This window comes from Excalfactoria chinensis, chromosome 3 (genome assembly GCF_039878825.1).
Source record: "Excalfactoria chinensis isolate bCotChi1 chromosome 3, bCotChi1.hap2, whole genome shotgun sequence".
NCBI classification, from domain to species: domain Eukaryota; kingdom Metazoa; phylum Chordata; class Aves; order Galliformes; family Phasianidae; genus Excalfactoria; species Excalfactoria chinensis.
This window is the reverse complement of record NC_092827.1, coordinates 86,082,565-86,106,799: the sequence shown is the minus strand read 5'-3', so window position 1 is coordinate 86,106,799 and position 24,235 is coordinate 86,082,565. Positions and strand designations below refer to the sequence as shown.

The window sequence follows — 24,235 nt, the reverse complement described above, 5'->3', positions numbered from 1 at the left end:
TCCTTGAGAAAAGCAAAGTTAAGTTAAAGTTTTGTTTTTTTTTTTTTTTTTTTTTTTTCCTACTACATCTTGTACCACCTCTGTAAGTCAGAAGTCTGTCACTAGGTGATTCATTTTAATGGGAAACTTAAGGTTCAGAGAAGAGTGTGGCAGTCTGGGGAAAACAGATATTTAAAGTATGTTTTCTTTCTCTTCCTTGAAATTTGGTAACTAGGAATTCTGTGGCATAAGACCTTCACTCAGAATCCATAAGATACTATGTACCATAACACGGAGACCTTCTCTGAGGACAAAAGATACTGAGGGATGGAATCTGTAGTATTTGTGATGTTTTGGTTTTCATTTGTCTTTCTTTCCTTTATTTAAACAGCTTTACTCCGTATTCTCATGGTAATCTAACTTTTAGTGTTCTTACTCCGGAACCAAATCACCGACCTGGTTACAATGATTTTTACAATACTCCATCTCTCCAAGAGTTTGTGAAAGCTACACAAGTGAGGATTCATATGCGTGGCCAGTATCATACTAATGAGTCTTGGGTAAATTTTAGGCATAGATACTATGGAGTCAATGAAGTTACAGTCAGTGGAAGGTAGGTGTTACTGAAACTCTTCTTATCACTGCCTCCAATTGCTAAAGCTGTGCGAAGTATGTAGTTAGTATGTAATTACTTGCTTAAAATTTCTTGAGGTTGTTCTGCTTTTACATTTATGAATAAGAAGGAGATTTGGTCTGAAGGAGTACATCAAGTTTGAGATGATTGGTATGCTGGTTTTTTTTTAAAGCATCTGTTCACGTGTTATTTTAAAATTAATAACACTTATTACAAAAATCTATCAAAAGCAATCCTTTCCTTGGAATTACCTGTTCCTCTAGGCAAAGGCTTGTGATTGAAACTATAGCTTGTGCTTTATCCAAGTTTTGTTATAGATGCCTGGACGTGACAATTTCAACAGTTGTCATACATAGCTCATTCTTTGTTTTGGCTTCAATTGTCCATTAAAACTGGGCAGCGGTGAGTGTAAGTGTTACATTCTGTGACTGACAACTTTATTGTGTATGATAAGTGTTCAGTCTTGCAAAAGGACTAATTATGCCCTGTAAACAACATGCAAATTTGGCAATGAAATGCTTCCATGAAACACATGGTGCATTTTTTTTGTTAACAAGTATTTTTTCTGAAATTCCTTTAAGAGAAAGCGTGCTATCAAAGTTCACATTTACTGTAAACTTTTCTATGCTGCTAGTGTTTTGCTTATTGATTCATGTGCTTTGATAGTGTTTTTTCTTTTGTTTGTTTTTGTTTTTTTACTAAAATAGCTACAATCCTCTTGATTATGTCACAGTAATATTATTTCAGGGGTGATTTCTAAGGCAATGCCATGGCTCCAGAAGATATGCCATTCAGATAGTGATTGCTACTTTTTGTGAAATAGTACTTTATAAAGGTTTTATTTTAATAAAAATTTAGCATTTTAACTGAGGTCAAGTAATCTACATTATTGTGCTTGATATAGTTAAGATTCCTTAAAGTATAGACATATTGTAAGGGTTAGCATTGATGAAAAATTAACATTTTATAAATGCATGTTAATATATTGAAATATACTTTTCATTACCTAATATGTAAGGTAAAAGTAGCTGTGATACATGATGGTTTTAATTTTCTTGGAAAGCAGTTTTTGATGCTCACGAATGTGTTCAGTGAAGTCACTTTTTGTAAGTTACTGTACTTAAGAACATTCTCTTGAGTTTATTATTTGTTCATAATAAAGATCCAGATCATGTTTTTAATAAAATAAGACCTTTATGATCATATTTTATATCATTGAAGACTGCAGTGTTCAGTTTTTACTTTGTTACCTCTTGTTCTTTTAGATGTAATTGCCATGGCCATGCTGATAATTGTGATACAACGATGGAACCATACAGGTGTCTGTGCATCAAGGAAAGCTATACAGAAGGAAATAATGTTAGTCTTTTCTTTGTGCCTACTTCACCTATGAACTCTGTCAAATCTGGTATTTTAGACCTGGGAATGTGTACACAAATATTTATGTTAGTATTTCCCTAATTTTCATAGGAAAAGCTGTTATTGCAGGTTTTGTATTAAATTAAAAATTATATGCACAGAAAAACCCCAACAAAACAACAACAAAAAACAACATGCAGAAACCCACTTCCTTCAACAAGAATTTCACCACAGAACATTAGAAGAGCTGCTTTCAATAATTTGCTTATTTTAGAGGAAATTGTCAGTTTGCAACATAAGATACAAATCTGAATGTGAGATATAGAATCATAGAATCATAGAATTACTCAGGTTGGAAAAGACCTTGAAGATCATCAAGTCCAACCGCAGCCTAACCAGTAGCCTATCTCTTAAAAAACAACCACAAAACAATACCACAACAACAAACCTCTGCTAAATCATATCCCTGAGTACCACATCCAAGCGGCTCTTAAACACATCCAGGGATGGCGATTCAACCACCTCCTTGGGGAGCCCATTCCAGTACCTAACCACCCTTTCTGTAAAAATATATAATATAATATAATATATAATATATATAATCAGGTAAAGATTATGGCTCTATTTTCTATACCAACCAGCAAATGATCTGTAGAACAAAATCATATTGAAGACTTAAGTCTGATCCTAGTTCATACCAGTTCAGTTGTTAAGAGTGCAGAAGCCTGAAGCACGGAGTTCATGTTCCAACTTTGTTTCATTTGAAAGTGAGGAGTTCAAGTGGTGTATGGCAGCTCCATGATGCAACCCAAGTGGTGTGTATTTATGCTAAATAATGCCTAATCCATGGTAAAAATGCTAACAAAGGCCTACCTTTTGAGAGTTATGTAGATCCATATGAACATATGTAGATAGCAGTCTATGAGTTCAACCAAAATTGCAATATTATAATAGTTATTTTTGAGAATGTGTCTAAATTAGGAAGAGTTCAAGCATTTTGGTTTTGATATTTTTGTCCTGGTTTCAGCTGAGGTGGTGCTAATCGCACACAGAAATTTTGGTTGTTGCTAAGTGTTGGAAGTTGTTTTACTGGGAGTCTTATTCAGTATTTTGACCCAAATAATGGATCTTGGCAGACTTGGTTTAAAACACTGAAAATGGAGTTTTGAACTTACGTATTTGTTTAAGGACAGTCTGGAAATGTTGATTGTCCTGAGGTCTGTCAAGCATGACCTGCTTTTCATGAACCTGTGCTGGCTGGGCCTGATGCTCTGGATGCTACGCATGTGCTGTGTGGACTCACCCAAGATGATTTGCTCCATAACCTTCCCCAGTACTGAGGTCAGGCTGACAGTGCTGTTAGTTCCCCAGATCCTCCTTACAGCCCTTTTTGTAGATGAGAGTCACATGGGCAATCCTCCAATCCACTGGGACCTCTCCAGTTAATCAAGGGAGCTTAAAGATGGCAGAAAGTGGCTCAGCAAGTGTCCCACCCCCACTGCTACAGCACACCCTATGGGCAGTGTGGGATGTGCTCACTTGCTGAACCTCCCCGTTCTAAGTGGGCTGTGACAATGGTTACTTTCCTGGTGTGCTCTGTGTGCAAAAGCTAGCTTCTTCCTGTCCAAGGTTATTTAAAGCTTATTATCAGGGGTCAAGGGAGGGTGATGACATGTTTGTTTAAACTGCGCTGCAAATGTGCCAGCTCCACCCCTGCTTGCTCAGCATAATGCCCACAAGCTGCCTGCCCCCAGCACAAGCGCAGCACTGTTGCTGGCTTTAAAAAGAGCTTTTTTGTTGGCCTTTTTTACTCCAGATCCCTTGCCCAGTGCAGTCTTACCTGCTCTGAAGCTAGTCTCTGCAGCAAGTGACCAAAAGAATTTTCATTAAAGAACGAGGGAAGTAATTAAGCAAAATCCTTAATCGTATTCATTCAGAATAGAATAATTCAAGCATTTGAATTGTAGTTACAATGCAAATACATAGTATCAAAAAAGTTACACTCACTGGAACAAACCTTTCATGTTGACAGATTGTACCTGGTAATGCAGATACACCATTAAAATGTATTTGGTTTGTTTTCAAAAGGTACTGTGAGTCTTGCAAGACTACTTGGTGAACTTCCAGACCTCATTAAATATTTACAATTAATCCTTACAAAGTAATGTTTCACATTGTGTGTTCTAATTAAAAGGACATTGTCAGTTTGAATCTTTTTGACACATGTAAAAACTTAACATTTCTGTTTAATTTGCTTTTAGACCGTAGATAATATTTTATAGATTTCTTCTTAAAAAACTAGAAATCCCCTAGTAAATTTTAAAAAGATCTTTCACATGATCCTAAGTACAATATCAAATACACTCAGATTCACACTTCTTAATCTCTCCCAGCAAGCACAGACTGCTTGCCTCTGTTATTTTTTCACTTGACCCATTGCTACAGCTGTTGCTGTTCGACACTTTACTTTTGAGAAAGTCTGTTTCCAATAGGCATAAACGTAGCAAGGAATAGAATGTGACAGAAATAGAACTTGTAACAGAAGTCCAGTATTCAGTGAGATTCGCTTCTTTGAAGTAACTTGCTCTTATTTAACCTCAATATATTTGAGATGAAATAATTATGAATAATGAATTTGATGAAAATGCTAAAATGTTTTCAGCTAACTCAATTAGAGATATCAGTAGCCAGTGTATCCTCCAGTGCAGAGCTTTTCAACTGTTACATGACTTTAAAGTTCGTATTTTCCTTGTTTTACTATGGGAATATCTCATATTTATTTATTTTTTTATTAATGTGGAAAATTGTGGCAAGTCCACAAACATCCAACTCGCTAATTTCTTAAAGGTTTACAGTGTAACTAAAGTAAAATTAAACTACTGATTCACAGTTTATTTTCAAAGCCACTAGATCTAATGGCATCTGATTTCTATCACAGCAGAGAAATAAATGTCTGTCAACAAAATGCTGTATGATTGCTATAGACCATATGAGATGCATTAATGCTAGCAATTCTCGAAATACTCAATGATAATCGATGATTGACAGGCAGAAAATGACCTGGGGATGCTGGTCAGTAGCCAGCTGAATGTGGGCCGGCAGCATGCCCAGATGGCCAAGAAGGCCAATGGCATGCTGGTCAGTATCAGAAGTAGTATGACTAGCAGGATCAGGGAAGTGCTTTGCACTGGTGAGACCACACCTTGATTTCAGTGTTCAGTTTTGAGCCCTTTCCTGCAATAACAATATAATATTGCTGGAGTGTGTGCAGAGAAGAAGAGAGAATGAAGCTGGTGAAGGTTCTATTGGTTGAGTTTCTATCCCTAGAGATATTCAAAGAGACATGTGAACATGGCACTAAGGGACATAGTTTGTTGATGGGGCTTGGTAGTATTAGATTGTTCATTGGATTTCTTTTTCATCCTAAGTGATTATATCAGATTCTGTAATGACTACAGTGTATTTCAGTTGAAATTTAGAAATTCATGAATACTGTATAAATCTAAGTAAAATATTTTCAAAGCATACATACATTAGTGAATAAAATTGAATTTATTTTGCTCCTAGACTATTACAAGTAACTCAACTTAGTCTACTGATTTGCTTCAGTATTTGATGGAGATGACAGAGCAAATTACTACATTCTTCTATGGAATACTTTCTAAATTCATGTAGCATGCTTTTGTTTTAAGTTAGATATCAAAATCTTCCAAGAAAAATAAATATTACATAATGTGCTTTATTAATAAAAACCAAGCATTTATATTAGCTGGTATTCCTCTTGAGAGGTCAGCTGCTCTGTTGCACAAACTGGTGTCACCAGTCTAAGGAGAATCTTCTTAAGGGAAAAGAGAAGAAACGTTCAGCTTCTACATTTAGTTTGTTCTGTAAATGCCTTGTGACTATTTTGGGAATTAGCTTGGCCTCATAGGAATGGAAACTGCAGCATGAAGTGTCTTGATCATGGCAACACTTATATACAATTTATAGACATGAATATATGCTCAAAAACTTTGTGCTGTCATATGAAAAGTTTGAAACAGCCCATGAAAAGAGCAAGACAATAAAAAAAAATGTCAGCCTTCCTTTACAACCTGAGACTCTCCTTTGAACTGATGATGCAGAACTTCATGCAGAAAGGCAATGGCAAATTATATAGAAGTAGTTATGGAAATCACAATTATAGAAAATAGAATTTAAAAGAAATAAAACAACTCTGAATGTTTGAGAGGATATGAATGGAACTGAGAGTGTGATTGGACATGGTAAAAGCATCAGGTCTTCAGAGTTTTTAATATAAATAATTAATGATATTAAACATCTACTGTTTGAAAACCAGATGCAACATCTTGGTTTAACAAATATGGGATAACTTAGCCCTTTTATGTTGTTAAAATATGTATGTTGTTGCCTAAGACGCAAACTAAATCTTAGTTAAAAGTCATCATGTTTAATCATATCGGGCTTTGGAATTAATGATTCATGGTACCTGAGCAGCTATAATGTATAATAACAGGTCACTCCGTGATCACTTGCAGAAGCAAGCAAATAAAAAATATCCTTTTTGAGTAAGCTATATGCCATCATTTGTTTGTAGAGATAGGCCTGATAAGCAACTAGTGATATTAAAAAGAAAAGAAATAAAGCAGGCTGATGTTTGACTGGTGTTTTAGGAACAGAAAGCAGAAAGACCTAGTCTGATAGTTTTACATGCCTGAAAACTTTGAATAACTTTTGATGTGTCAGTGCAAGTTATGGGTTTGTCCATGAATCCATCCTTGGAAAACTGTTGTAATTTCACAGTTCAAAGACCCGGGCTTCTAAAACAAATCGTGTATGTGTGCCACTGAGATAGTGCAAGAACTTGTTCCTGTCTCAGATACCTTGTGATTTGTTGCACCAGTGCTGATATGCTGAAGGATCTGTGAAGTAGGTGTTACTCCATATATATTTTCATCTGAGGTTTTTAAGTTTTACTTAATACGAGATATGAGGTAATAGGCAGATAGTAACTAGTATCATGACTGTCATTGCTGTCACTATTGCATTTCAGAAGTTAGGAAGGGCTGTTTCAGTCTGAACATATTTTCCAGGGGCTTATCTACTGTGCAGGATACGTATTACATTTAATGTGAAAGAAAACTGAGAGACAACTGGGCTGCTGCTTCAGTGTTGCTGAGAGTAGCTGTTGTAAATCATACTGCTGTGTATATTTATTGAATTTATAGGGTTTTTTTTTACCATATTCTTTATGAATGCTGAAGTGATGAGCATTGTCTTATTCCTGTTACTATTTAAAAACTCCCATGCAACAGCTTTCTAAAAGACAAATTAACCCTAGAATACCTAGTAAGTATGGCTACATCACTCTGAAAATGGAATTTTCAATTGAATATCCTGAACAAGTCAGAGCTTTGGTAAACTAGAATGCATGCAAAACTCATCAGATGTCAAATGCATCTTCTCTAATTTTTTAATGTATTATTTACTGAGGTCCAATAGAGTTGGAGTCTAGAAGAAAGTTGCGTGGAATTGATGCTTGATTTCAGAAAAGCTTTGCATTTTAATTCTGGAGGGTTTAACAGTGAATTAACTTGCTGAGCAGCCTGAGTGTTAGAATTACTGTGTCTGTGTGTGTTTTGATTTTGTAGACTTCAGTGTGGCTTCATTCAACTTCATTGTAGTAAGTATAGGTGAAAGAGGAGTTGAGTAGAAATATATCTTATGCTGCTTGAAAACATCAACACCAATGTCTGAGATCTCAGTTGTGTTCCCTTTTTGGGATGTAGCATTCTAAATGGTACCACTTATGTTCTTTGTCAGTCAAATTCTTTGCTGGCCACCTTACCACTGCAAAACAGCTGCTGTACCTTTCATCAGATTACTATTTGGCATATGGTATTTTTAAACCCTCTTTTAAGGACGGTAATTAAAAGGATGCAAATTATTTTTGGAAATTAAGGTACACATAATGTTGTAACATAACACACTGTAAGATTTCACTTCTATCTTGCTTAATCACTTGGAGTCATTTTGAGAATTCTAGCTTTTTTTTCCTAATCAGACCTGGATTTTTGAGTTTAGAAGCAGTTTGATTTTCTTTGGGCAGTTCACAAAAGATAAAGTATGAAGTCATGCTAACATGCTGTCTTGACAAGTAGTCAAATGCTGAAGTGAGAGTGATATGAATAAGCCAAGAGGAAATTTAGACAACTGTCTTCAGAACAAGATTAAGATACAGTGAAGTAGATATTGCCTAAAATACTTATTTATTCTTATTTGGTTAAAGAAGTAAAATGGAGTGTAGGAAGGAAAACCATAGGTGATTATCTATGCTTCTATACTCAAAACTTTTAGGGCAACTTAATCATATATTGTTAGGTTATACTTGCAATGGATTTTTCAATAATTCAGTCTTCCAAAATGTCTGAGGAAGTGGCATTCTAGACTTAGATTCATGGAATCATTAAGGTTGGAAAAGGTCTCTAACATCATCTAGCCCAACTGTCCACCTACTACCAATATTACCCAATAAACCATATTCCTAAGCAAACAGAGCAAAGTATAAATAAATAGAACAGTTCTCCTAATTATAAAGTAATTGTCACGGGGTTATCCCTAGATATAAGTCTGTGACAGGGGGGCACAGGCGTCGGGCAAAAGAAAGAAGGGAGAGACAAAGAAGCGAAGGAAAAGGGAAAGGAGTTTGCTGCGAGACCCAGCCGGCCCCGGGACACACGCTTGGGGCGAGGGGGAAGGGCAGAGAGCGAGCGGACGATAGTTAGTTTTAACAAAGAGAAAACACAACGGCAACTATATGAGGAGGAACGGGAATTTACTAAATGTAACCAAATCAAGCAAGGTATGAGAGATGAGGGAACCCAAAGCACGAGTCAAATCACAACAGTGCGAGGGAAGCACGTGCTTTGCCCCGCGGGCGAGCTGAGCCGGCCATCGGCAGAGATCGGCTCCGGTCCGGAATCCCGCCCCGCTTCCTCCTCGCGCCAAGTTCTCCGGGGAAGCCTCCCCTCAGGGAACCCAAAAATGGCGATAACACGGAACTGGGACCACGTGCACTTTAACTTAACTTTAACTGCCACTGTTGTGTTGTGGAATACCGATAACAGAAATCACAAAACCACAACAGCAATAATCTGTTTATTTTATTGTATTTCAGTGCGATCGTTGTTTGCCGTTGTACAATGACAAGCCTTTTCGTCCAGGTGACCAAGTTCATGCCTATAATTGCAAACCTTGCCAGTGTTACAGCCATGCGGTAAGCTGCCACTATGAGTTAGCATTGGATCCTTTTCCTCAGGAGTACTACAGAGGCAGCGGTGGAGTATGCGACAACTGTCAACATAACACAACTGGTAAGTCACAAGATTGAGAATTGGCTTTTTGTTCTGTGGTCGCTTATTGGTGAGGTCTTGTATCAGCAGTGAAACTGATGGGTGCATTAAAAATAAATCCTATATATCACTATGTAAGGAAATGACTGGTTATAGTTGTGTCAGTACTTAAGCTACAGGAAAAGAGTTTTCAGCTCTTGCTGTAGTGTCAGCTGCTTGTTTATTTTTTGTGCTTATTTTGTGTTCCATCTATTTAGTATATTTTAGAATACTTATTTTTAAATATTGTCTTTTCCCTTTACTCGACTAAGCCAAAAAAAGAAAATAAGAAAAAGTTTTAGGTTTCGAAAGAAGTTTCAGGTTTATCAATATTTTTTCATTAAAAAAATGTATAGGCATTTGCATGGCACGGCTTTTATATAAGTGCGGTATTATATAACAGATGGAAGTTTAATGGAGTAAAACATAGTTTGTAACAGGTTCATTGTTTCATATGCTCTGGATCACTAAATTGGCAGGTAGAGATGAAAGGTGCATTAAAATGGACGTCCTGAAAATTATAGAATTCTCTCAAAGGAATAGAGTCTTTAATTTTGAATTATACAGCTAATTTTAATGAATTGGAAGCCATAATGCATAACCTTTCTTTCATGCAGGAAGGAACTGTGAGCTGTGCAAGGATTTCCATTACAGACAAGCAGGTGCAGATCTTTCAGCCATTGATGTTTGCAAACCCTGTGACTGTTATGCAACAGGCACGAAAAACAAAAGCCTCTTGTGTGACAATGTAAGTAGCTTCAATGCTGAGTAATGACAAGGCATTTTAAATTAGCAAGGCAGATAACAACAAGATTGTACAAAGTGTATTTAGATGGTAACTAGTTTATAACTGCTGTTCAGCCTCTTCAGAATAAAAGTTGACTCAAACAAGAGGATGAAAGCCAAGAAAACCCAGAAAGCAATTTGAGGCATACGACCATAGAGATCTTCATCTGTATCAGAAACAGATATTAAAAAAATCATGACTGAAAAAATGAACTGGGAGATACAGTGGGAAAGATGGGGGAGACTATTGCTCAATAAAGCATCAGATAGCTGTTGCATTAGCTGCAGTGCAGGGAGAAATGATTAAAAGGCATTAAAGAGTAGATTAATAAAGCTAGGGACTAAAGGCTGAAATGAATTACATGAAATAGGAAGGCATCATTTAAGGAAGTGTTTCCAAATTTGACCTGTGGAAGATGGAATCAAAAGGAATAAGAACCCTACTCATGAAAATTGTCACACCACAATGCTAATTTTCAAGGAAGTGTGCCAAAATTGGGGCAGAATACACTTTTACTGCATAATTTACCATTTTCTGCAGTTCATCGAGGTTTTTTCTGTAAAGTGGTAGTTATGTCATTTAGTTCTAAGATACAGAGTTTCAAAATTGATCCATAGAATCCCCAAATAAGCTATTTCTGATAGAATGATTACTCATCAAGTGTAGTTAGTATTATTAATATAGACAATTTAGAGGATTTGTGAAAGGCCTTTCTGTAACACTCCCATCTCAGTTATTTGGTCTATCTTGAAAACTCTATCCCTGTTCTATTCACCAGTTTCATTCTGCTGTTGTTAGGAAGTGCGTGTTATGGTGTGTAGCATTTCTCACTTGCATCAGATCTCAGTTCTCATACACCTGTATACTGTGTTAATTTACAGATTAGTGTGTAAAGGCATTGGTATGTTAAAGTGCAGGCTAACGTAATAACAACTTAACGGTAAAGTCATAATGTTGATAGTCATGAGGACTTTAGAAGGGTGGTGTTGCAGAACATCCACTAGCAGTGTGTTAGGTTCTTTTGCAGAGAAATCCATGCTTGAGGCTGGTGGGTACAATAGAAAATTGCTACAGCATGTTAAAATTTGCCACCTTCTGTGCTGGTTATTGGCATCTAATCAGTGCAGCAAAGATTCGCGTTGGTTGCATCCTCATTGTGAACTTTTGGCACAAAATATTTCAAACCATCAGAAAGTCCAAATGAATTATTTCAGGTGCCTAAGTTTTATGAGATCAAAAGAAGAATTGGCTGCCTTCTCCCATTCTCCCTAACTATTCACACATGAGAAAATTCTGCCAGAATACTGCTGATGTGATCATTCTTGCTCTGTATAGACAGCTAGAGATTAATTTCTTCTGGCCCTCACACCACAATTCTTGACTCATTTTCCTGCACTGTTTTTTACCCAGACTGCTCTACAAATGCTTACATATTCAATCAGGCACAGCAATTTGTAGTCCTTTCATGATTTCGTTATAATGCACCATATATAATGGCATGAAAAAAACCCCATTCTTTTCCAGGGCATTTGTTTCTGGGCAGAGCTGAAAGTGGTGCTATTACTTTTACTTGATTTTTGGAAATACCATTCAGGACTCAGTGAAATTTAGACATCTTTCTTCACTCAGTGTGTTTTTTGTTTGTTTCTTTCTTCTGCTTTTTAATTTAATTTATGTTTGTAAGTATGTATCATGTATTTATTGGTGCAAATAAGGTGTACTTTACTGCAGAGGATATTGGTCAGAATTGCACATGCTTAATTGCCTCATCTCAATGTGATGTCTATATTGTCTCATTGCAAGAAAACCTATTTTAAAGCATTAAGATGAACAAAATGATAAGTTATTACTTTCTCTGAAGGCTCAAATGGGATTCTAGTGCAACTAAGTCTGCTGCTGAACAGGCTTCAGATTTTGCTTTTGTGTATACTTCCTAAATATTGCTACTTCGAATTTCTCTGTACATTTCCCTCAATTTTGCATGCATTTTATATTAACATAGTAGATAATCTAGCAGCTTTTTGTGTATGCATACACATTTTAAACAAAGGCAGCTTTTTTGATAAGTTTTTTTTTGGAGTTGAAAATTTCTTTGTTCCCAAATTGGAGCATTCCCATGTTCTTATTTTTCCACCTACATGTTTTTCAACCAATTTATTGTGATTGAAAATAAACAAACTGAAATGTATGTTATAAGAAAACATCAGGTAAAGCAGCTATTAAGGGCATTTCTGTCAATAGATAGACTGAGTGGAAAAGGATGCAAGTGTAAACTACTCCTAGGGTCAGTGAACAGCTTGTGTTTATACTAACTAATGGAGACCACAAGGAATCAAGTTATAAAACACCGTTTGTATGTATGAGTCTTGGATTTGCCTTTATGGAAGAGCTTAATAAGCTGAAGGATAAGGAGCCTTTTCTGTCAAGTAATTTCTGGATGGTTTTATATCATAGAAATGCTGCTTTTCTGTGATATTTTGTAAAATGATTTGGGGGACTTGGCCTGCAATGTTGTGGGTGGAGAAGAAAACGCTTCATTTTACATTTTGAGCAATTGTAATAGAAATTCACTGACTTTTGAAAGTCATCTTAAGTGATGACAAGATGAGAGAGTAGGGGAGTAAAAAGGAACTTCATTATTGCTGCTTATTCAATTTTCAGTTCTGAAAGCTGACATACTGAGAATACTCACAGGTATTTGGTGGTCAGACTATTAACCTATCTGTGTGAGCCAGTACACCTTTCCATTTCTTAAAATGAAGAAAATGAACAGAAAATAAATTCTCAACCCTCTTGTTCCCCTCCTCCAACTTCCTGAGATTGCAGACTGTTACCTTGCCAGATTTGTGTTGAGTTAGAAGGTAGTGGGAAGTGTATGAATCTGTATCAAGAAGGCAGTATGTTGAGATTGGCACCAATCAATTGCAAAGCCAGTAATGGCAGGATGAACAAAGAGAAGTTAGTGCTGGACTAAACGTACATATGGACCTCCAGATGTGAGTGTTAGGGCATTTCCAGATGATGGAGGAAACATTCCTTTCTGTTGGTCAAGGGTAAATAATTGAAATGAATGTGCTCATGCCTATGGGGCTTGATATAGTATAGTTATTGGACAAGGAGTAGTTTTACTCTAAAAAGAAATAGGTAAGATTACATTTAAGTAAGAAATTATTAACTATGAGGGTGGTGAAGTTACTGTAACAGATGTCCCAGTGAAGCTGTAGATACCTCATCATTGGATGTGTTCAAGGCGAGGCTGGATGGGGCTTTAAGTAACCTGATCTAATGGGAGGCCATTGGAACTGGAGAATATTTCTAATTCCATGATATGGACACATTGAATATCTAACAAATGAGTGCTCTGGAAAAATTGTTTGTGCTGTAATCAATAATTGAGAAAACTATGTATTATATTGCCCGTTGTCTGTTTACACACTTGGTAACTTTGGTCCTTATATCAGTTTAGTAACTGGACATTGAGAGGATTCTTTGCCAGGCTTTTTTTTTTTTTTTAATTTTATTTTGTGATTCTAGATTGATGAATTAGACTAAAATATCGCCCAGTTAAGGAATTGTATGACTACAGGCTAAAGCTGCATGAACTATTAGGTGTATGTAAAAGTCAGAAATCTCAAGTGGTCTGCTTCCCGATTAAGGACAATGATGTTATAACTGTGATTTGTGCAGGAGGAAATTGCTTGCATACTTTTTATAACCATTTACATTCAAGGATATGGGAGTAATGTGTATTTCATTCATAAATTATAAATGACACAAGGGATTATATGCTACCTCAGCATCAGTGATTTTTCTGTATCAAATAACAATTGTAATTATGAGGTCCCAAGACACACAGCCACTTGGTAGTAATGTTGCGCTGGACTCATTTTCATAGTGAGCAATCTAGACAGATTATATTTTATAAGTGGTTTAGTTCCAAGATGGCTGTGTTAAGAGATGAGTTATTTCCATCTTCTTAGTCCTAGGGTCAGATACAGACCTGTCAGGCATAAGCAACAGGAGAACAGATTGCGTTATGCTCTTATATAAGCAGTGTAATTAAAATCTATCTGTTTAAATGACTGATAGCATTTGAACTTGAAGGAGGGGTTGTGGAGAGGGTAAAGTTCAATTATATCTCCAGCGCTCAACCAGTGAAATCCCGATTAACAAAATCTTTAAATATTAATTGCTACCAGTATTATCAATGATACTTTTGTTTCTAGAGTAAGCTGATTTTACAGGTATTACCAAAATTAAATATAAATAAAAACAAAACAGTTTTGCTTCATAAGCCAGTTTAATACTTATGTGGTTATAGAAATGGTTTGTTCTACGTGATTTGATGTAGGTTTTGTGCTGTATGTATGATCTGTGGCACACCTATTTCTGTACCATTATAAACATCCCTATTTATACATTTTTGTAACAGTATCTATCGCCAAGCATTTCACAGTGCTTCTGGATTGTTTTAGTGCTGCTGTCTTTACAGAGAAATTCAAGGTTTGTTTCTTCATTTTCTTTCCTCTGAAACTTCATCTAGCTATTTGAAACACGTGCGGTAGGATAAAAATCTGTGTAACATAGGATGCATTAGAGTGGTAGGTTTTCCCTACCTGATATTCATATCCACTTATAACGCCATGCTTAGAGAGCAAAGTTAGACTGAAATTATAAAATTGTATTAGTTACTTTGTATTTTGAAAGCTGAACTGTTAGCTATCTCAAATTATTCTGTGTGTGTGTGTGTGTGTGTGTGTGTGTATTGTCTTGGCTGTAGGTTCTCTTTCTGCTTATTCTTTTTCTTCTGGACACTTAGACATCAGTATTAAGGAAGAGTGTCAGTGAACTTTTCTCCTCATGCTTTAATCTGGTACATAGAAATCTATCTTCAGATCTATTAAGAAACAATTTGATAAGCATTTTCCTCTAATGAAAACTTTAGTTTCCTGTACTTAGCCATTGTGAAAATATTTCACTCTTTTTAAAAGCAGGAAAGTAGTTGCCACTTCTGCTTGTTACGGATTAACTTCTTTTTGTGTGTGACAAAGAGGAAACTTTTACTAGGAGTTCTCTGAAGGATATTATGTTGTTCCTGGTGACAATTTGCATCACGTTCCTTGGTTAGCCAGCTATTTCTCCTTCATCCAGAAGAATTACATCTATTCCTTTGGCATGTTTTTTATTTATGTTTTATGAGGCCTGCATTTTCTGCATCTGAATGTGATGAAAGTGACTACGACTTATACTCTATAATATCTTGACACTTTAAAGTATGCTGAAAATATTGTGGTTTTTTTTTCCCTGCTCTTAGCACTCTGTGATCCGTATGTTTCACTTGTTGCATCAGGAAAAGGCTGCTATCAGGTTACTTTTAGACTGTGGTTTATGCAGCTATAAGCACTGAAATGAGACTTAGATCTAGCACATTATGCTCTTTGTTGTTTATCAGTAATATGAGTAATTTATAGTTTTGGGACTACCTGAGACAGGAATTTTGTCTGAGTTGTTACATTTGATCTTCACCTATGGAGTTCTTCTAACTCATTTCTAAATACATTTCAAACTGTGTATGTTTCAATGCATGGACTTTTCATTCTTTGTACGTGTCTTTCTCTTGATTCTGCAGGTGTTTTCTCTACAGATGATTTAATAGATATCTATTCCCTTCATCTTAGTCACCTCTTTCTGAACTAAGAAGTCTATTTTAGTCTCTCTGCATTCATATCTTTGCCTGTTTTACTCACTCTGCTATCTAACGCTTTCATTTTAGGGTGAGTGACCAGGGATACACACAGTATTGAAAATGTAATACACAATGGATTCTAGTGACAGAATAACATTTTTGGTATAATTCTGTTGTTTTACTGATAATTCCAGCATACCTTTTTTAAACTAAGAGATTTGATGCATTTTTAGTGAAAACCATGGAGCAATAACAGCTTTTTTCTTGGGTGATAACAGCTAATTTTGGAATTATCACTGCCTACCTGTAGTCAGCATTGCTTTACCTCAGATGTTACATTTACAATTCTTGATGTAGAAGTTAATCTGACTTTTTGATCTTCCTTTTGATTCAGTATATGCAGTATTTCCAGATGTTGCTGACATAAAGAATATGGTAGAATCCTGAAGCATGATTAATCTTTGCTAAAAGTGTACAATTTTTTTTCCAATATATCAAACCTGTGATTTCATGTCCACTGATTTGCTATTTGAAGAGAAACGTCTGAGTCTGTAGCCCTCATAAGCTTTCTTACAGCCATTTTAGTAGATTGATTTAACTGTTATCATTTTATTCCTCTTTTACTGAGGTTGATTTCAATATTTAATAACTCAGTAATTTTATATTGAGTTCATTTGGAACTCTTGACTTTTTGAGGTCAGTTTTCAACATATCAGATTTTGCTTACATCTTTTCCTTCTGATATTTCAGTTTGAGAACAGTCCAGAAAGCCCCTAATGTTGTGGCCCTTTCATTGTAAAAAGCTCTGAAATGCTTTTTCTTTTCTTTTCTTTTTCTTTTTTTTTTTTTTTTTTTTTTTACCTTCTCGGTTGTGTGCATCTTCCCTGAAAGCTGTGCAGAATGATGGAAAAATTAGTTGGTCATCAACTCCAAGTAGGATTATTGTCAACAGTGAGTCCAGCCAGTCATGTTTTTATCTGCGTGAGCCTTGAATATCTCTGGGCAATCAGTTACTGATGCTGCCCTTTGTTTACATAGGAAAGTTTCTGATGTTCAATCTGAAAATGCTTATCCTTTATTCTTTATTGACTTTCCTTTTCTTCTTCTGACTGTTGAAAAATACTTCTTTTCTTTTGTACCCCAACTATATTGCTCATTAGAAGCTGTGCTTTTTTTCCTTTTTCATTCCTTCTTTTGTTTTTAAAATTTGGTTATGATTATCTTAGTTAATTTTCTTGTTGTGATTTGAATTCCTCTTTTGGAAAGATTTGGTTTTGCTTCTAATACTTTCCTCAGCAGGGTAGATTTTTGAATCATTTTAAAGTCCTTCTTGATATGGATTATGTCTTTAAACTGAATGATAGCCAAAGTATCTTTATATACTGATGCAAGTGCATAATCTGAGGATGCTGTGATCACTAACACAAAATAATTCTTTTATACTGATTTATTAAGTTAGGGTATTTTTTTCATTTACTTGCTCAGCGTAAACTCAGAGTTGCTTTTCACTTGAAAGTTCTCTGGCTCAGAGATGAATGAATTGGTCTCTGAAAATAAATTAAATTTCTTGATCAAATCCAATCTAAAAAAAATAACTTGAAAATCCTTGTTGCTGGTTTTCTTTCAACTGTAGTGGCTTTTCTTAACTCTTCATTTTTGTATATGCTGTTTTCTTCCCTTTTGCTTAGAAAATAGCATTTTCTTACCTTTTTAATCTATTCCTCTTGCTGGAAAATGTGACTGATACATTAGTGGACATCTACCATAAAAACATTTTGAACAGGTTTTATTGGACTACATTTCTTCATGCTTATATTAATTAAAAACAAGTGAAATTGGGAAGAAAAGTGTTCTTTTTCAACTTTAGTCCATTCTTTCTTCGAGGAAGCACTCAAACACTGTCCATGCCCTGCTCTCTTTTCAGTTTTGCATTCAGATCTGAAAATTCTTTCCTTATTTTGTAATGGCTTTTGATTTAAAGTGTTCTTTTTGATTTATTATTATTATTATTATTATTTTGGATATTGATCCTATTTATTTAATTTTGCCTAAATTCATACTTGTCTATTGGTTTGACTCCCTGCCATCATCTCTGCTGTGCATCGTCTGGTGTCTTCTTTTCCCTATTCCGCTGCCATTTCCTTTTCCTTGTGGGAAGTTTTTCTATCATATCGGAAAGTGATGAGTGTAGCAGTTGGTTTCTTTTAGGCTTTCAGATTATTGAAATTAGCTTTTCAGATTCCCTTAAATCTCCCAGTTTACAGCTCAGGCATAACAAAGGATGCCTCAGATCCTTCCAAGTAGTTATTCTGTCCATTTAGGAAATAGGAGAAGACCATCCCTGCACTGAAATAGTGTACCAGGGTCCCAGGTGAACCCCGTAAACAGAGAGAGCCATTAGGTTATATCCTTTTGTAAAGGAGGATTAGAGAAGAAATCATTCAGTTTCCTTTATTCTCATTTAGCTACTGTTTTCACTGAAATAAGAAGATAACGATAAATGAATATCTTTACCTTTTAACGTAATACAATTTATTGTAGTAACTGATTCAAAAAACTGCTGTTGGTTTCAAGTGAAGTCATCATTTACACAAAACTTCTTTGTATTTAGTCTTTCAAGTCAAGGTGTTAAATAGCACTGCACTGTTTACTCAATTCCTTTTTTTCCTTCTGTTTAACTCCAGTTAAAAAGGAATGATAACATTGATTCTCTTTTTTGCTTTTATTTTTTTTTTTCTCAGAACAAGTTACAGTATGTGTTACACAGGCTTATTTTTTTTCTGTTCCATTTAAAGTTTTCTCCTCCCCGACTCCCATTCTTGTTGCTAATGAGTGTGTCATCTAAAAATAGATATGTTCATCATTCTATAATATTTTGTATCTTTCTAGATTGGAGGCCAGTGTAATTGTAAGAGACATGTGTCTGGCAGACAATGCAATCAGTGCCAGGAAGGATTCTACAATCTACAACAGTCAAACCCTGATGGCTGCAGTCCTTGTAACTGCAATACCTCTGGGACAGTCAATGGAGATATTACCTGTCACCAAAATTCAGGCCAGTGCAAGTGCAAAGCAAATGTTATTGGTATGTGTAATGCAAGAGTTTGGAGCCATTTTTCTTGTTATCTCTGGAAGTAGAAAACACTCGATTTCTAAATGAAAAGTGCAGTAAACTTCTTTGCTGAAGGCAGATTTTAAGAATGAATAAAATTAACTGTTGGTAAATTATCAATTTAATAATTCTACAAAACTACAGCTTGAAGTTCAGCTTAATCAACCCTTTAGAAGTTTCTTTATGGTATAGCTGCATTAGCTTACATAGCTCCATACTAATAAGGCACAGAAATAATGTAATTTGCTTACTGCATAGATGTTTCTTTTAGGAAATTAACGCTTTTTCAAAATGTTTTATACTTAATGAGTTCTAAGCAAATCATTTCCATGCTAGTTTTCTTAATATAGCAAAATAAATGGATTTTTTTTCTGAAAATATTCTGTGCTACGGGGTCCTTTGTGATAAATCTATCCATTTTTTTCTATTATATTTCTTTGAACTGTTCCTATGAAATGCAAAATAAGTCAACATAATTCCACAGATCATGTACATAGCTAGGGTTAGTTATCAAGGGCCACATAATTTTAATTTTGTAATTCAATGCCAAGCTGATTATAATAAACTGCTACCTTCTGTGTTATTTATCATTTTTTTTACAAGACGTGCTTTTTTGTTTGTTACTCCCACAGGTATTTTTCAGAAATTAGATTTGATTATAGCAATTTATTACTTCCAGCATATTTGAGGGGAGCCACAGCCACATAAGGACAAAATTTATCAAGTGCCCAAAATACACAGTATATATAATACACTTTGAAATGTTGATGTATGAGAATATTATGCAAGGAGAATTTCCTGATAAAGTGAGCCTTGCATGGTAACTGTACATGTCTCAGGCTATACATGTCTCAAGCGGGAAAAAAAAAAAGAAAGAAAGAGAAGAAATAACTCTTTTTTTCTACTTTGTTATTAACGCAATTAGTAATGTGCTCTTTTCATAATTAACCATGGTTGTAGGTTGTTTTACAAATGTTCGGGTTCCTATCAATTTGCAATTCATTACTTTATCAAAAGTGACTTATTTGTAAAATTGTGAACGTTTCTTTGTCTCTCTTTATTCTGATTGTGCCTGGGATTTCCAAAAGGAAATATAAAACAACAGCAAATAAGGAAAATAAACAAGCATAAATTCAAACAATTTCTATCCTTTCTGTGGATATTGAACTTATGCTTTCTATATGATAAAGAGGATGCTAAGAGTCAAAAATAACCTCCATGACCTCTACTGTGCATAGTTCAGGATGTTCTTAATTCTGTGTTTTGCATACATTTTATGTTTAGCGTAGGTCTTCCTCTGTGTCTCCGAAAACCTTTTTCTTAACTCTATGGAAGTTCAGCGCATGAGACATGCCTGCATTCTTATGTATTTCATTGTCTACATGTTTAAAACATTTTCTCTCTTTAGTGGAAACAATATTTACTTTTAATTCTACTAAAATACAACACACAGAAAAAAAAAAAGCATAAATCCCTGCTTTCTGCAGATGTATCTGTAAATAAGATAGGAGTCTTTTGTTACAAATATTTGACTGTTAACAGGATAAAGACCTAATTCTTTCCAAACTGATTCCCTTTTCTTGTTTTCCAAATCAATTGTAAGTAGGCTTGTAGGTATAGGCGCATGTGCAGTAAACTTTTAACAAAGAAAGCTTCCCTCTTTGGGTTTGTAAATTGTTTTTTAGAGCAATCAGTCTATTGCCCTTTTATCTATTTAAACAAACACGATAACAGAAAAATGCAACTGTGGGTGATGGTGTTATGAAACATGAACTGTTAGAGTTAACACAACTGTTAAATCTTACTAATGATTCTATCACCAGTAAAATACATTAGCACCAATAATTTTATTAAAGTAGGTCATTCATCTAGAATAAAAAGGTAGAAGAATGTGAATTAAATGCCAAGCGTGCTAACTCCCCTGTACTTGTTAACATTGAATGTGATGCCCTGTAGGCCTTCCTCAGTATCGTTAGGAATAGATTACCTGTCAGGAATATGTATGGCATATTCAAATAAGCACTGCACATATTTTTAAAACTGATATGATATGAATCCATGTAGACCAATTTTAATAGTTCAAAATGAGTCATAATTCTTGTTAACAATACAGTTATTTTTAAAATTTGCAGCAATAGTGGTCCTTTTTTATTTTCCTTATTGAAATTAAATGATATGCCTTAGGTGAGTCATTCATCACTGCTAAAGGAACTTGCCTTCTGTTGGAGTTTTTGAGTTTTTATCCATATGTAGAATGTATTTCCTGCCATATTTTATTTTTATGTAGATATTATATACTAAATGCATGTTTGTATTTTTTTTATTTTTAAGTAATAATATTTTGCTAGAAGACTGTATTGGTTTTTTTTCTAGATGCAAAAATTAAGTGATGGCTTCACAGTGAAGGATTTTCCCACTGCAAGGGAAAATACATAACTGAATTTGCATTTTTCATATAATAATCTAGTTTGCTTTCTTGTAATGTACATTTTATAAACTAAAATACAAATGTTATCCCTTGGGGCAGAGATAAAGCAAGCAATGACTTTGAAAACAGAGCTAATAAAACTACAGGATGAAGTGTGAAGGAAACAGTTTAGAATTGAATGTACTGTAGGAGTTAACTAAATCATACATTTAGATAAAAATATTTCATTTTGGATTATGGAAAACATTTCCTGCTTTCAGTAAAAATTTTTTCAGCTGGCTTTCAGCTAACAATAAACACCAACATAAATGTAATCATTGTTCAAACCGAAGTACAGTGTTAAGTAAGTCATCGTAATTAGTGCTGTGTTTTCCTTAAGTATATTTAATGTCTTCAGTGTAGTCTTTAAATCTATTATCAGAACTGATTGAGAGCCCAGTGCAATTTCCTGTATATCGTGTTTCTATATAGCAGGGAGAATGTTTCACATAAGCATTTAACATGCAACAGGTATTCTTCCTGGGAACAAAAGTGATTTATTTTTTTTGCCTTAGAAATACTACGAAGAATCTCTTGTAGAAGTATCTTAAATTGCATTGAGAAACCAACAGAAATGCATTACTTCTGGGAAAATAAGCAGGTTTTGGAGATACCACTGCATTTCAAATAATTTATGCAACCCTTTTGTTCTTGTTTGTTAACATTTTTTTCTCTTTGCAGGTCCTAGGTGTGATAGTTGCAATTTTGGTTTTAAAGCTCTCAGATATTCTAATGAAGACGGATGTGAGCCTTGTCGGTGCAACAGCCACGGCTCAGTGAACCAATTCTGCAACCCTCTCACCGGGCAGTGCAATTGTAAAGAAAAAGTAAAAGGACTTCTCTGTGACACCTGCGTGGACAACTTTTATGGGCTGGATGTAACTGGCTGTAAGGCTTGTGAATGCAACGTTGCAGGGTCGTTTTCTGGAACTGTGTGTGATGCAAGGACAGGGCAGTGTGCATGCAAACCGAATATTGGAGGAAGACAATGCAATGAATGCCTAGATGGCTACCACAGAATACAAGTAAATCATTCCTTTGTTTGTCTGCCATGTGATTGTGATAAGGCAGGTACAGTAAACGGCTCTCTGCTTTGTGACAAATCAACAGGACAGTGTCCTTGCAAAGCTGGTGTAATTGGCCTTCAGTGCAATCAGTGCATGCTTCACACATACAACCTCAGTATGAGAAATCTCCTTGGTTGCCAGCGTTGTGACTGTGATGCTAAGGGTACATTAGCAGGAACAGTTTGTGACCATGTTTCTGGACAGTGTGTTTGCCTGCCTCATCGTCAGGGGAGAAGGTGCAATGAGTGTAAACCAGGTAAGGAAACTGCAAGAAAATCTATCTGATGTAGGCAGTTTGTGTCATATACTGTCATAGTGCCTGCGAAGCATTAGTATCCTGATTGTTATTAAATACCTTAATTCTAGAGATTGTATAATTTGTTATTACTGTAGTTTAAATATGTCCAGAACGTGTTGTTTTGATAGATATTCAAAATCTATCCAATTCTTTATGATCTATTCACTAAAAAAGTCAGTGTAAGAGGCATATTTTGCATTGTTTAATGATCTGCAACTATCTTCATTTAAAAAAAAAAAAAAGAGAGAGAGAAAGGCAGAATGCAAGGTTTTCCCAAAGGGTACTTTGTGCATAAACCTGAACGTGGTAGAGAGGACCTCCAGGATTCAGGTATAGAGATGTTTGGTTTAACTCAGATGTTGCTGGCCAACCATAGAATTACAGAATGGCTTGGGTTGGAAGGGACCTTGAAGACCATCCAGTTCCAACCTCCTACTATGGTCAGGGCTGCCACTCACCAGAGCAAGCTGCCCAGGACCTCATCCAACCTGGCACTGAATGCCTTCAGGAATGGGGCATCCACAACCTCTCTGGGCAGCTGTGCCAGGGCCTCGCCACACACTGAGTAAATTTCCTTCTGAAGTCTAATTTCTATCTCTTTCTCTTAGTTTGAAATCATTCCCTCTTGTCCTATCACTATCAAGCCACATAAAAAGTTAATCTGCCACCTGCCTGTAAGATTGCTTTAAGTACTGGAAGGATGTAATTAAGTCTCCCCAGAGCCTTCTCTTAAGCCCAGCTTCCTCAACCTTTCTTTGTAGGAGAGGTACTCCAGCCCTCTTGTAACCTTCATTGCCTCCTCTTGACCTGCTTCAATAGCTCCATATCTTGTGCTGGCAACTCAGGCTTGGATACAGTACTCTAGATGAGATCTCTCACGGCCAAAGTGAGGTAGAGGAGGAAAATACCTCCCTCTCCCTGCCTGGCCATCCCTCTTCTGGTGCAAACCAGGATACCATTGCCTTCTGGGCTACATTTGCACATTGTTCTGTCATGATTTTCATCTGCCAAACATGCATACATGAGGCAAATATGCTTCCTTGCCTTGCTTAATTGAGGATATGTTGGTTCGAGAAGGAATGCTTGCCATTTCTCTCTGTGAATAGTGGATGCTGCAGTATCAGTTCAAGGCTTCATAATGTATTACTGTAAACAAAGTCCAAATGTTTATTATATGTGGGTAGCTCTGCAGTTACAGTTTAATGTTTTTGTTTTAAATAGTTGCTGGGTAAGGTAAAACTATGGGTGATATTAACTACAGGTAATAATATTAAACAGATTTAGTTCATGTTAAATACATATGCAATTTATTAAAACAGCAGGTCACATAAAAAGGTACGTTATAGCTCCATTGATTTTAATATGCCATTCAATAATTTGAACAGAGGTTAAAAAAGCTGCTTAACCTCCATTAAGTATTTTTGAAAATACTGTAAATTAAAGTATTTTAGGTAC

The 24,235-nt window shown here is 35.6% G+C and overlaps 1 protein-coding gene across 1 annotated transcript in view; it reads left to right on the top strand.

Annotated features, from left to right (window-relative positions):
- The window catches only part of USH2A (usherin), a 352,517-nt gene that overhangs the window by 35,764 nt on the left and 292,518 nt on the right, over positions 1–24,235 (top strand). Inside the window, exons 7-12 of the mRNA XM_072333648.1 lie at positions 371–592; positions 1,879–1,972; positions 9,150–9,345; positions 9,981–10,111; positions 18,726–18,921; positions 22,097–22,738. Of these exons, the coding sequence (XP_072189749.1) occupies positions 371–592; positions 1,879–1,972; positions 9,150–9,345; positions 9,981–10,111; positions 18,726–18,921; positions 22,097–22,738 (1,481 nt within the window). The remainder of the gene's footprint in view (positions 1–370; positions 593–1,878; positions 1,973–9,149; positions 9,346–9,980; positions 10,112–18,725; positions 18,922–22,096; positions 22,739–24,235) is intronic.